The following is a 12,837-nucleotide window of genomic DNA, read 5'->3' as shown; positions in this document are numbered from 1 at the left end:
ACAGACACTGAGAACAGACGCACCTCACAAGAGCAGAGGGAATCCATCTGTCCAACTTTCTTTATTCTTTTTCCAAGGCACAAAGCTGCACCCGCTCTTTTTACTGTATAAATCACAGAAAACTAGAGCTTAGTGTTTTCCATCAACCTCTGGTCCAGTATCAACGTTTTCAGCTGGATGATTTGATCTGTTCTGGACTAACAAAAATTATCAGTACATAGTGTGGGACTAGCAGTACTATCTGTACCTTACATTTAACTAATATTGCACGGGTGTGAATCGGCAACAGACGTTAGCCACATGTAAACAGTATATTCTGCACAAAAGTATGGTTAAGTGTGATATCACTATCATACAACAGTTCTATAAATGAAAAAAAACAACAATATAACTGTAACTGACATTTTAGAAACAATATGTCCATCTTGTTTATTTTTACTGTTAACAAAATTATGAAAGAAGCCACAGCTGGATAACGTGTTGCGTGTTGCTACAGATAGACTGACTGACAGCCCATAGTAAATGTGGGAATGGTTTTAAGACCAAACATTGGGTAGAATGGAAATAGTTTTTAGCAAAAAGTGAAACATACCAGTGTACATTATACTACAAACAGTAAAACAAACCAATATTGTTATACTAAATGTACTTTACCACATGGCTAAAGGTCGGACACACTTTGGCCACAAACCCTGACCGCAACCCCACTAAACACATTTGGGATGACGCCCAACTTCTCACTTTTATTTCCTTATAAAAATTGTCAATTGCAAAAAACAAAAAGACTCCAGTTGCATGTGAAATTTTACTATCCGTGTTATTTCTTCAAGTTTTCACATATTCGGTGTGAAAGGTTATAAAGGTTGTATCCATGTGGTTCGATGGCTCAGTCTAGAATCAGCAGGACACCTTGGTCACTGGTGTTGCCAAGAATAGGCAAAGGATGAGCATGATGTAGCAAGGACCTTTTATAGTCTTCCCACACGGAGTCAAGGTCACAACTTTATTTGTACTTGTACTTCACTGGTTCTGAAGGAAAACACTCTTGTGATCCAGAATGTAAGACGGCAGAACATAAGAGTGTCAGCATGAAGAATACTTTTCACAGCACAAATACAGCAAGAGCAAAAATAATTTTTTTCTGTTATTCCATTTTGTTTATTCTTTGTTCTTAGTATAAAATCATGTCAATCATTAACAGACAACTTAATCGTTTTTTTTTTTTTTTTTTATCTGCAACTACAGTATATCCAGTATTTTCCAAGATTTGGACACAAAACAGGGTCCATGAAGACATGGTTTGCCAAGATTTAAATCTTAAAAATCTTAGATTTTAATTTTATAAAAAAAAAAATCAGTGCTGTTACGCACTAAGAATGATACAATTGCTTTCACTGTGACTATTGTGATGGCTCCTAATCTGGCAGGAGTCCTAAAATAAAACGGAGAACTAATTTATATTGCCACAGTAATAATCAAAACAGCACAAAGTAACCTGATACTCTTTTCACAGATCTCTCCTGCCTAAAGCAACAGCATAAAAATGCTTGACGAGATAAACAACTCATTTACGATCCTCACAATTGCCCCTGATGTTCATCCGTGTCCTTTGCTTCATTCAAACATTTTGTTTTTCTTTTCCTTTCGTTCCAATTAACCACCGACTCGTTCGAGCAGCACACAGTGTAGTCTACAAGCCTGCATGCACAGGAGCTGCACTTTCTATTCCGAAACATCCAGTGTGATAAATATCAGCAAGAGGTAATTACTGAGTTAAGTTTTACTGGAACGTTCAGGTCAGGGCCTTGCTTTTATTCACAGTGTCATCCTTGAGAAAGATCTATCGCCGCCAGGATTGGCAAGGACTCCCAAATACGGAATGGAAATTACAAATGTGTTGGGTTGTTAAGCTGAGGAGGAAAAAGGCTACAGAGGGTGACAGTGGTGGGCTACGGCAATCAGTGTTCCAGTCACACTTCAGAGTAATGGGTCTCTCAAAAGTCTTAAAGTAAACTCTGCCTAGAATAATTTATGGGTCTGTGACTATTCTTTTATCATATAGACTGTTTGTGCTTTATACAGAACCATGACCATGTAGAATTAATAATAATTTTGAAACAAGTTTTTTGGTGTGTGTGTGCGTGGATGTATTCGTGCTTGCGTGAGTGTGTGTGCGTAGTGCTTATATTCCTGCCTTAAGGAAGCAAATGTGTAATGCATTATAATACAAAACTCTCCCCATTCCTGACACATTATTCCTTCTCTCTTACGTTACTCCACACTCTGCAAAATCACGCTTACCGCCCCCTTTCACATTCACCTCAAACACATATTGCTGCATGACTAAACTGTGAAAAGGTGGGCAGAATAAGCTAAATAACCTCAGTTCTAAAGCTAATGCAATATGTTTTGATGTTTTTAATTTCTTTATCGCCTACTCAACGCAATAACTAGACTGGTTTCTCATACAAGAGCAATAAACACATCATGTCCCATTATCTTGGGTCAGCTCGACCCAGGACAACCTGCTAGTGACACAATCTGACCATGACACAACCTTACCACGATACAACCTATCCACAAAACAAACTGGCCGCGACACAACCTGACCACGCCTCAGCCTGATCATGACGCAGCCTGATCACGACACAACTTGACCATGACACAACTTGACCATGGCTCGACCTGAGCATGCCAGAAAAGACTTTTTGTGACTTTACTCAGTGAACTTTAGAGAGAGAGAAAAAAAAAAAAGGTATCAATATTGTACTTGTATAAATATACGTAACTGTTTGTACTGGTTGTTTATGGAAGATTAAAATTGATATTGTTTAAGATAATTTTTTTATTGTTTTTTTGACACTTTATTACTTATGAAAATTAATGTTCAATGTGCTTTCAAAACTTGGTGGCCCATTTTATGTTTTTTACTTACAGTATCAACTGAACTGTGGTGAGAGTAGGTAGCAAGAAAAAGTAATCAATATTTATGATCAGATATAATACATTTTGTGGCACACACAAATAACTTTCATACATGCCATCTTTTACATTATTTATTATTTATTTATTGTTTGTTTTTTATTATTATACAACTTGTTTTCCTTTGTGTTTGTCCCTGTCACCATTTGTGACAATTTTACTGGGTGGATCGGAAATGAGACGAAGACACTTTCCTTTTAGACACTCTTTCTCAATCATGCTGCATCTTGCAATAAGAGCTTGTAGCTGATGTATAGCAGCGGGTACAACTCCTCCTCCTCCATCTGGGACAGCAAGGCCTCTAGCAATCCATCCGATATGTGAGCCTACAAAACAAAGCAGAGAGAGAAAGAGACGTCCGGAGAATGTAAGAGTGAAAAGCTGCCAAAGACTGCAGCTTTTATGTGAATATATGCCTGTTGGCACATCTCAGTCCGCTGGGCCAGATCAGGCACCTCCTCTTAAGTCAGATCAGTTGGTGAGCTGATGACATCTGAATAATTAGGCACAAACCTATAAAAATAGCCAGCCAACCCCAGAAACTGTCACACCTCTTCTTTGGTCTTGAGTCTCAGGCAGGACACAGTTGCTGCTGCCTTATAGATTTGGGGACGCACCAGCCCATGGCCTAAGTGGAAGCCAAGTTACTGTATTTTCACCCATCTACGGTAATTGAACACTTCTTTCAGTTTTCTGTGATCCCTGTCTGTCTCAGTGATGTCAGGACAGCCATCTGAATGCTGAACATCTTACTGCCAGTCATTTTTATAAATAATAATGTCATTTAAATATCACTTGCCAAGTAATTTGGAGCTCAGTATGGATAATAATACAAGCACATTATCTCTATGCGAAAACTCATATTCTCTGATGACCTCTAAGACGTCATAAGGCTTGCACCCATACAGTAATTCAAATAGGGGGAAGCCTGTGGAGGCAGGTCGTCTCATACTGTGAATAATTATAAGCTTCCTTGTGTATGCACTTCCAAATCCTATATTTAAGTGTTTGATTAAATTGCTTGAGCAGGCCAACAATATGATGATGGTAAATACTGGTACAAATCGCTTTAACCCTTAAGAGTTCATGTCGTTTGCAATGAGTGAGTGACACAAACTTAGTGCATTGTTGGTCAGGAATTCTTTCAATTCCAGGGTCCTAACCTGGAAGTGACTTTAAATCTCACCTCTTCAATGCTCTGATATTGCGAATAGACACGGGTTTTGGGTATCACTTTGCTTAATCCACCAGGACCAACACAAAGTAATGCCCTTGGACTGTCTGATCGTCAATGAGTTTTTGTAATGCTGGAGGGTTTTATCCTACGTTTATTCTCAAATGGAATTTCCCTAAAGGGCGGAGGGCATAGACGATATTTTATGTAATTGTCCCTGAAACTGGATCTGGATGGTTGTTAGGGGATATTTGTGCACATCCTCATGCACCAAATAATATGGTGGCCTAAATAAAAATTTGGTTTCTCAAATAATTTCGTCTCTCTATTCACAAGCTGCTCACGGCCATACCAGTCTGAGAGCGCCTGATCTCGTCTGGCTTCGGAAGCCAAGCAGGCTCGGGCCTGGTTAGTACTTGGATGGGAGGCGACACGGTGTTCATGTTTACATGTTCACCCCATTCTTGGTGGGTTTCCTCCAGGTATTCCGCTTTCCTCCCACAGTCCAAAGACATGTCGTTTCCAAATTGGCGACCCCAAATTGCCCGTTGTGTGAATGAGCGTGTGAATGCCCTGGGATGGATTGGCACTCTGTCCAGGGTGTAGCCCGCCTCATGCCTTAAGCCTCCTGGTATTGGCTCTAGGTCCCTGCGACCCTGAATACAGGATAAAGCGGTATAGAAGATGAGTGAGTGAGTGGGTGACTATTCACAAGCTTAAGCAATGCCAAGCTGTTGGTGCTTTGAGCAATTCCCCTTGACAATTGTTGCCCCAGGAGTCCTGCTCATGGCTGAGCCTGTGATCTGACCCCAACTTCATAACAAGAAAAAGATTTGTGTGCTGTGTGACTCCCCCCATACACCCTGCAAGAAGTACCTACCACACCAGTCTGATTTGAGCCTGAATCCACTAGTGTCTAGTATGTACCCCCTTGAATAATCATTGGTGTATGGTACATTTAAATCATTTAATCATGATAAATCAGGGTGCCGGGCCGCTGCCTCTACTTGTTGACATACTTTGCTCCAGACATTGATCCTGGAAATGCCTGAGGACTTTCAGGAGTCACCCCCTTGAGGGTGAGAAAAAAACAGTCATGGGGAGAGAAAGGAGGTGAGAAATCCTAAGTTCAGGGAACTATTTATGGGGAGAAGCCCCAGTTACTATGTTATAGAAAAAAAAGGAGTGAATGGGAAGAACGGGTACAAGAAGGGGGAGAATGAGTCCTTCGTGGGTCTTCTACCTGCCAGGCGTACTCTTTGGATCCATTTCAGACTCCTCTTCTTTAGTTTGGCGGTACACTGTGCCAACTGTGCCACAAGGTCGATTAGGTCTTCAGCTCTGTTGTCCTGTGGTTTAATTTTGGAAAGTGCGACATAGGGCATGGCAACAACAGAGTACTGGACCAGCCTTTGGACCAGCTACTGTTCATTTTAGATGGTGTAGAGAAGGGCCTGGAAGTGCTGCTCCTGCTCTTTATGTAGCTGCAGAATGGCCTGATGTTGCATTTGGTGGATGCCGCTGAGTGTCCTGATAATCTCTGTGAGTGATGGCAGATGACAACAGGTCTCCCTCAAGACAACAGTTTTGGCACCAGTGTGACACTTTGATGCCAGGGGATCATTGGGAGGCAGTTTTGAGGAAACTAAACAAACCAAAATAGGGCGCTTTTTTTTCCCTTTTTTTTTCTTTTTCTTTTCACTGATTTTATTTCATTATGTACAGTACATACACATAAACCCATTTCTCTGTACTTCTCTGGTCTCTCTCTTAGGACTTATTCCTCCCCTTTTTAGATAGATAGAACACTTTCAGGTCCTTACCATTCCCGGCTCCACCCTCCATGCACAAATCAGCTCCCGACCATGCTCACAAGCTCATCAACTTTATTCAATTGTGTTTAAACCACCCTGCTAGCCGAATTACAGTGTAGACAATGAATGTCAACTGAAGGACAAAGTTGCTTTAAAACAAGATGTAATTGATATTGCAATAAATGACATCACAGTGTGTCATGGGTGTTTTCAGCATTTTTTTAGATCATCATAGACCGACTCTATTTTAAGTCACAGTCCCTATCTAATAGTTTATTTTTATGAAGTCTATTTTTGCACCAGTTTTACTTTTAGTTTTAACATCTTTGTTATTATATGCTAAATTATTTTAAAAAGTAATACATTTTGTTAGATGTTAAATTGGACTTACACTTAAATAATTATACTTTTATTGCATGCGGGTTAAGGAAAGTACAAAGAAAATAAAGTAAACACTGTGCTACTGTATATAGTGTTTTTTCAGATTTTTTTTATTTTTTAGTGTGATCCCTCTGTGCACACTGCAAAGCAGAAGCTTCCTTAGTTAGTTTGAGCCAGTAACTGGCTCTAACTTAGTATTTTGTTTATGTAATTGTGGCATGCGGTACTCTCTAAGGGAGTAAGGGAGAGAGAGAGAGAGAGAGAGAGAGAGATTGGACTGTCTATCAGCTAAACATTAACTACTTCAGATTGTGAGTTTCTGCACTTCATTATATAAATGCTTTGCATAAGAATGATAAGGATTCATAAACATTCTGTACTCCTCCTGTTTGAATTTCTGATTTGAATAGTTCAGTGAGTGATGACGTCTTGAATTTTTGCGAAGTGTGGAATGGAAAGCTACAAAACTGAAGGCTGTAGATGATGGTCTCCAGGCCTCAAAGTCATGTCATGAGTTAGGCCTGTTACTGTAGTGGAGAGTTTTAATGTGCCACCCAGAGGAAGCTTTCTGCAGCCTGACTGAGACTTGGCTTGGAATTGAAGCACCTTCTGGGGGAGCTGGCACTGCTGCCAGAGTGATAGGGGAAATGGAGAAGGGTTATATGAAGGACAGTGGGCATATGTGTGAAGATACATATCTTCATATTGATGTTTTAATAGGTTTACAGTGTACTATGTCGGTAAGTAAACAAAGATGCTGAAACTATGTAATGTAATGACTATGAGGTTTAAGTGTCAATTGTACTGTAAATTGTGAGTTTAATGTCGGTTTAGATTTATGTCTGGATTTGGGAAAAACAATATATTACTTATATGGTATCATTATGGGTTCTTTTAAAAAGCGTTTAGCATCAAGAGTGTTTCTGAACTTCTGAGATTTGTCATTCCTGTGGATGGAGTCAGAAAGCTGCGTATCAAAATCATAAGGGTGGATTGAAAAAAAATTGCTAATAATGATTGCCTGAAGGCTATGACCTTTAGACCTCACCAGATGCTGCTGTCTGGGGTATGATGCACTGCCATTCCTCTAATGTTCCCATATTCAGTTCCTGCTATTTTTGGAGGCTTTTAGTCTTCAGTAGGTGAAATATATCCACAGTGTGTGCATCAGATGATAAAAGTTGCAAGTCAGCAGAAATGTACCTTTCTGACCCAAATAAAACCTAGCTGTTATAGTTGAGTTTCAGGCATATCTCACTCTGATAAGCATAAAAGTAAAAAAAATAAATAAATAAATAAATATATATATATATATATATATATATATATATATATATATATATATATGTGTGTGTGTGTGTGTGTGTGTGTGTGTGTGTGTGTATGATGATTAATACGGCATGCAGGTCTGTTCTGGACAAATGTTATGTCACTAGTCTTTCACAAGTGCACAGGGCAAGAGATACATGGTATTTATATTATAGAAGTATAATAAATAAATCATTTACCCAAATTTGAAATTAAATATTCAAATGTTTTAAGATTTTTTTTTTTTTTTTTGGAGTTGTAAGCCATAATTACCATGATAAAAGTACAGTATACGTCACGTAAAAGTATAATGTAATTACAGACATTATAGGGGGAAAGGGGCAAAATACTATGTGTGTATATACACACACTGTGCAAACATCTTGGGCACCCTGTGTGTTTTGTACATACTATCTTACACATGTTCTTTTTACGTTTACATCCTGGACCATTGCACAAAGACACTTTAATAACTTTGCACAAAGACACTTTGTTCTATGCATATTTGCACACACAGTACAGTATATTTCAATTTGTACAGTATATTTCTATTTTTGTACATCATATTTCTATTTTTATTTTTAGTTCTATTTTTCCTAGCACATTTCTATTTTTATTTTTAGTTCTATTTTTCCTAGTTTAATTAATTTTTTTTTTTTTCTATCATATTTCTTTTATTCATATTTATTTCTTATTTGTAAACTTTAATTCTCTTTTAGGGTCAATGGCAGTCGTATAATACATTTCACTACATTTCGTACTGTGTATGTTTGTGTATGTGACAAATAAAATTTAAATTTGAAAATGTTCATTTTATGACAGGGGGACCTTACGTCAGTACAAAAAAAATTCTCATGTCCAAACATTAGTATTACAGAAAAAAGAATCATCTTACAGGAAAATATCTGTACGCCAGAAAAGAAAGCAGCATATTATGTAAAAGGCCACTTAATTAATTACTTTTCTTATACAACAGCAGTTTGGCAGCACTAACAGCTTATGGTTACATTAAATGTTGGTTGTTTGTTGGTTGCAATCACATACTTTTCATACTGTAGCAGCAGCATGTAGCAGCTATAAACAGTTGCTCTCTCAGCAGCCTCTCCTGATTTCCTGTCTTGAAATTAATAAAGCAAAAGACATCCCAATTAACTACACAATCCCCCTTCCTGGAGATTTTTTCCAAGTTTTACATTTAGATTTTATCATTGCTGGGATTGGAGACTTCCTCTACAGAGGGTATTTCACAGCACAGGTTTTTTTTTTTTTTTGGTAAAACAATGGAAAGTCCTGGGTTGCTGTTCAGAGGGACGGGGGGTTTGATCCACGGTCTTAACAATGCCTGGTCACCATTATTGGGTCCATTGGCATGGCCAATAAGAACTTTGTGCCCCATAGAACTGAGATGGGCCGAAACCCGGTTATTGTAGGGATATATATATATATATATATATATATATATATATATATATATACGGTATATAAGTTTCTGGCATAAAGGGGCTAATAATTTACTAGTTTCTTATTTGTATATTCTCTCTCTCTCTTTCTCTCTCTCTCTCTCTCTCTCCTTAACTCTAACACAGGTCGAAAGTTTGTCATAGCCAACGCACGGGTGGAGAACTGTGCCATCATCTTCTGTAACGATGGCTTCTGTCACATGTGTGGCTACACACGAGCCGAGATCATGCAGAAACCGTGCACCTGTGACTTCCTGTACGGGCCACACACCAAGCGCCTGGCCATTGCACAGATGGCTCAAGCGCTTCTGGGCTCGGAGGAGAGGAAAGTGGAGATCACGCTCTACAGGAAGGATGGTAGGACAGATCTGATGTCTCTCCCTATGATAGGAAGTAACTAATGATGCTTTGGATGCTGAATTGTTGATCTGTGTGTGTGTGTGAGGTGCCTCGTTCAGCATCTGATACGAGAGTTTAAACCTGTTTTTTGGAACAGGCTGCTTATGCTGTGACTGTGTCCGCGGGAACTGTGTAGGATTTATAGGATTAGACAGTGCTTGCTGGCAATCTGTCTGTGTGGCTGCATCATGACATGGCTTAGTTATTGTTCTGATTAGTTACTTCGCCTAGAGTGGATTAAAAACGCAGTTCTAATCCGAATAAAAAAGTAAAAAAAAAAAAAACAATAGAATATACTGTATGTATATATATATATATATATATAGTATATATAATAGAAAAGAATTATATAAAAACAACAGCAACAGAAAAAAAAAAGGTAAAGTGAGTCAGATAAATGGTTCGGTATTTTACTGATAAAATTATGAATAACTGCAGGTGTGTGTACAACAGCACAGGTGAAGAGACGAGCAGAGCAGCAGCTGTTAGTTGGCATCTGATCAGATTACGTTTCTTCTTTTTTAAAAACCCGGGAGAATTTGACAGCACACCGAACATTCAGTATTTATATTCAGCGCTGCACTGATTTCTCTATAAGCTCCTCTGACTAAGCTAAAAGACTCACTAATGGAACCACTCAGCTGATCTGTGTGCGTCTTAGAGAAAGTATTCCTTCATTTTTCCATTACATTTGGCATTATTATGAAAGGGGTAATGTAGTATCCAAGCTACTGTATATGATAAATGCTGGTATTAAATATACATGCTAGTATCCAAGCATGATGTGTAATACAGTAAGTGCAGGCCTAGCATAGACACAAGCTGATTTATGTTTGCATAGGCAGTAAATAGCAAAACCACAGATTCTGACTTTGCTGTGAATGCAAAGCTCGTTTTGGTTGTTTTGATAAGAGGCAAGGAAAAAGCATCTGGGACTTCTGTGCATTTTATGGGATCATGGCTTGAACTTCTCTCCCTTAATGTCACTGTCTATTCACAGTCTCTTGCTGTCCATGGTATTTATCACCTAACGCATTGTACAGTAGTCATACGTGAAGATGGATGGAAATGCATACACACACACGCACCAAGACAAGGACACGGACACGTACAGGGACATGCGGACATGAGCACATGCACATAGACACGTACAAACACACATAGGGTTGACTGCATGTACGAAGACACGTACAAACACTCACATATGGACACACACAGACACAAGTACATGCAAACACACCAGCTCATATACAGCACAAACTCTCATGGTGAAAATCTTTTCATGTATAATGCACAAATGCAAATAGCCTTGGGTTATTTATATGCTTTGTATAAAGGAATCCCTTTTGTACCTTTGAACGTGTGCAGCTACATTGTGGAACCAAAGAGACACACAAGGGAAGAGCAGGTCAAATATCATGTCTTCCTCTCCTTCATTCCAGTGCTTCCATTCATCTGAAGAGCAGTGTGCTGGCATCAGCCTTCAGAATGATAAATCACTGGTTCTCATGCTCTGTCGTCCTATTCTTGATCTAACCAGCACTTAATCAATCACTTAAACTTCAAATCTACTGTATGGAGAAATAGAGAGAAAGAGAGAGAGAGAGAGTGTGGAAGCTCGTAAATTTGTCACAAGTCTCTTGTGTCGTAGAGTCTGTGTGTCTGTGATTTACCAGTGGACCCTGACTCAGCTGCCACTGAAAGAAGACAAAACATTTCATTCATTCACATGGGGCATTTTAGTGTAAAGAATGTTTCTTGAAATTCTGTGTGGTGTAAAGATAAAATCCTCCCAAAACTTTCCTTTATCTCCTGAGATAATGAAATTGTTTTCTAGAATCGTGCAAAGGTTTTTAATTTTATTGACGTGGAAAGCATTAGTATAAATAAATATTCTAATTAACACTAGTAAACCTAACACCTAAACTAACATGAACACTTAACAAATAGAGCAGCGTTGCTCTGGCCGTTTCCTTTAGATCAATGTATTTTAACTTTCGTGCATAAAAAACATTTCCCATTATTTAAAGTCTTTTAAATAATTTATTATTTTGATCGACATTTATTTTGATTGACAATTATTTAAATGTCTTCTACAAGGGGTGTTCAAGTCAAACCGGGACTTGGAAGCTGATGAAATGAAGGCAATTGACAATTTATAGAAGACTTCAAGCTCAGTACGGTGATGAGACTCTAAGCCGCAGTAAAATATTTAAACGGTGAAAATGTTTCAAAGAAGGCCGCATATCCATGAATGACAATCCTGGCTGAGGTGGCTCGGAGCCCACTGCAGTAATTTCCATGAATATTCAGCGAGTGGAACGCCTGATCCTTGAAAATCAGTGAATAACTTGTGGAAGACACACAACTGTCTGTGGGAACTGTACACACAATAATTCACAAACACCAGTTGCACATTACAGGAAATCGGCTGTGAGTTATTACCACATCACCCTGTACAGTCCTGACTTCACTCCAAGCCATTTCCACAAGTTTGGGGATATTAAAGGAATTCCTGGGATTTCAGACGTGAAGTTGACAGTCTCATACCAAGAAATCTTTCTACCTTTATAGTATCCAAGCTATAGTGAAACGCTGGGAAAAGTGCATTAGTGTAGCAGGGGATTATATAGAGAGAAATAAAGAGAGTTTTACTCTCATCACTGTGCTCAATAAGAAGTCCCAGTTTCACTTGAACGCCCCTTCGTAATTGACTTTCACTTCGTCTACTATGAAAAAAAAACGGGAAAAAACTCTATATTAAAGGAAATAAATGAAATAATGTGAAATATAAAATACATTTCACCACAAATACTATACAGAACTGTACTTAAAATTTCATACAACATTTTTTTATTCAGCTGTTCATCACTTGCAAACACACAAGCTCACGCCCCATGTAGAATCCCATCTAGTGACCCCAGGGTCAGCGGGGCCTTTGGTTTTGTGTGTGGAAAAATCAGTTAGTTAGAACAGAATGCCTTGTGTGTTATATATTTTCTATAGCCAGGCCATTGTAGCTAAAAAAAAAAACACCTGCTTAAAAAGTTCCACGGACAAATGAGGACGTAAAGTTTTTTCCAATTCAGTTGGCAATTTTCATTGTAAATTTTTATTTAAAGACCAATACGTTGTGCATATTCTATGATTTCTGTTTTTCTACACTACCATACTTTTATTTATCTTTTTCAGCCGTTGAAACCAGAGGACCTAGACACAGGTGACTGTGGTTAAGGGTTGCTATTGTAAAATGGCTTACAATTGGCCAGTCCTACATTTCTGTGTTGTGCCGTAGCAACCCAGACTGAAGAAAACGCTG

At 38.6% G+C, this 12,837-nt stretch overlaps 1 protein-coding gene across 1 annotated transcript in view; it reads left to right on the top strand.

The window, feature by feature from the left end:
- The window catches only part of kcnh2b (potassium voltage-gated channel, subfamily H (eag-related), member 2b), a 219,520-nt gene that overhangs the window by 14,051 nt on the left and 192,632 nt on the right, over nt 1-12,837 (top strand). The window contains exon 2 of the mRNA XM_053494626.1: nt 9,246-9,476. Coding sequence (XP_053350601.1) covers nt 9,246-9,476 — 231 coding nt within the window. The remainder of the gene's footprint in view (nt 1-9,245; nt 9,477-12,837) is intronic.

This window comes from Clarias gariepinus, chromosome 4 (assembly GCF_024256425.1).
Source record: "Clarias gariepinus isolate MV-2021 ecotype Netherlands chromosome 4, CGAR_prim_01v2, whole genome shotgun sequence".
In the NCBI taxonomy this organism is placed as follows: domain Eukaryota; kingdom Metazoa; phylum Chordata; class Actinopteri; order Siluriformes; family Clariidae; genus Clarias; species Clarias gariepinus.
The sequence above is the reverse complement of the archived record's forward strand: the minus strand, read 5'-3'. Positions and strand labels throughout refer to the sequence as shown.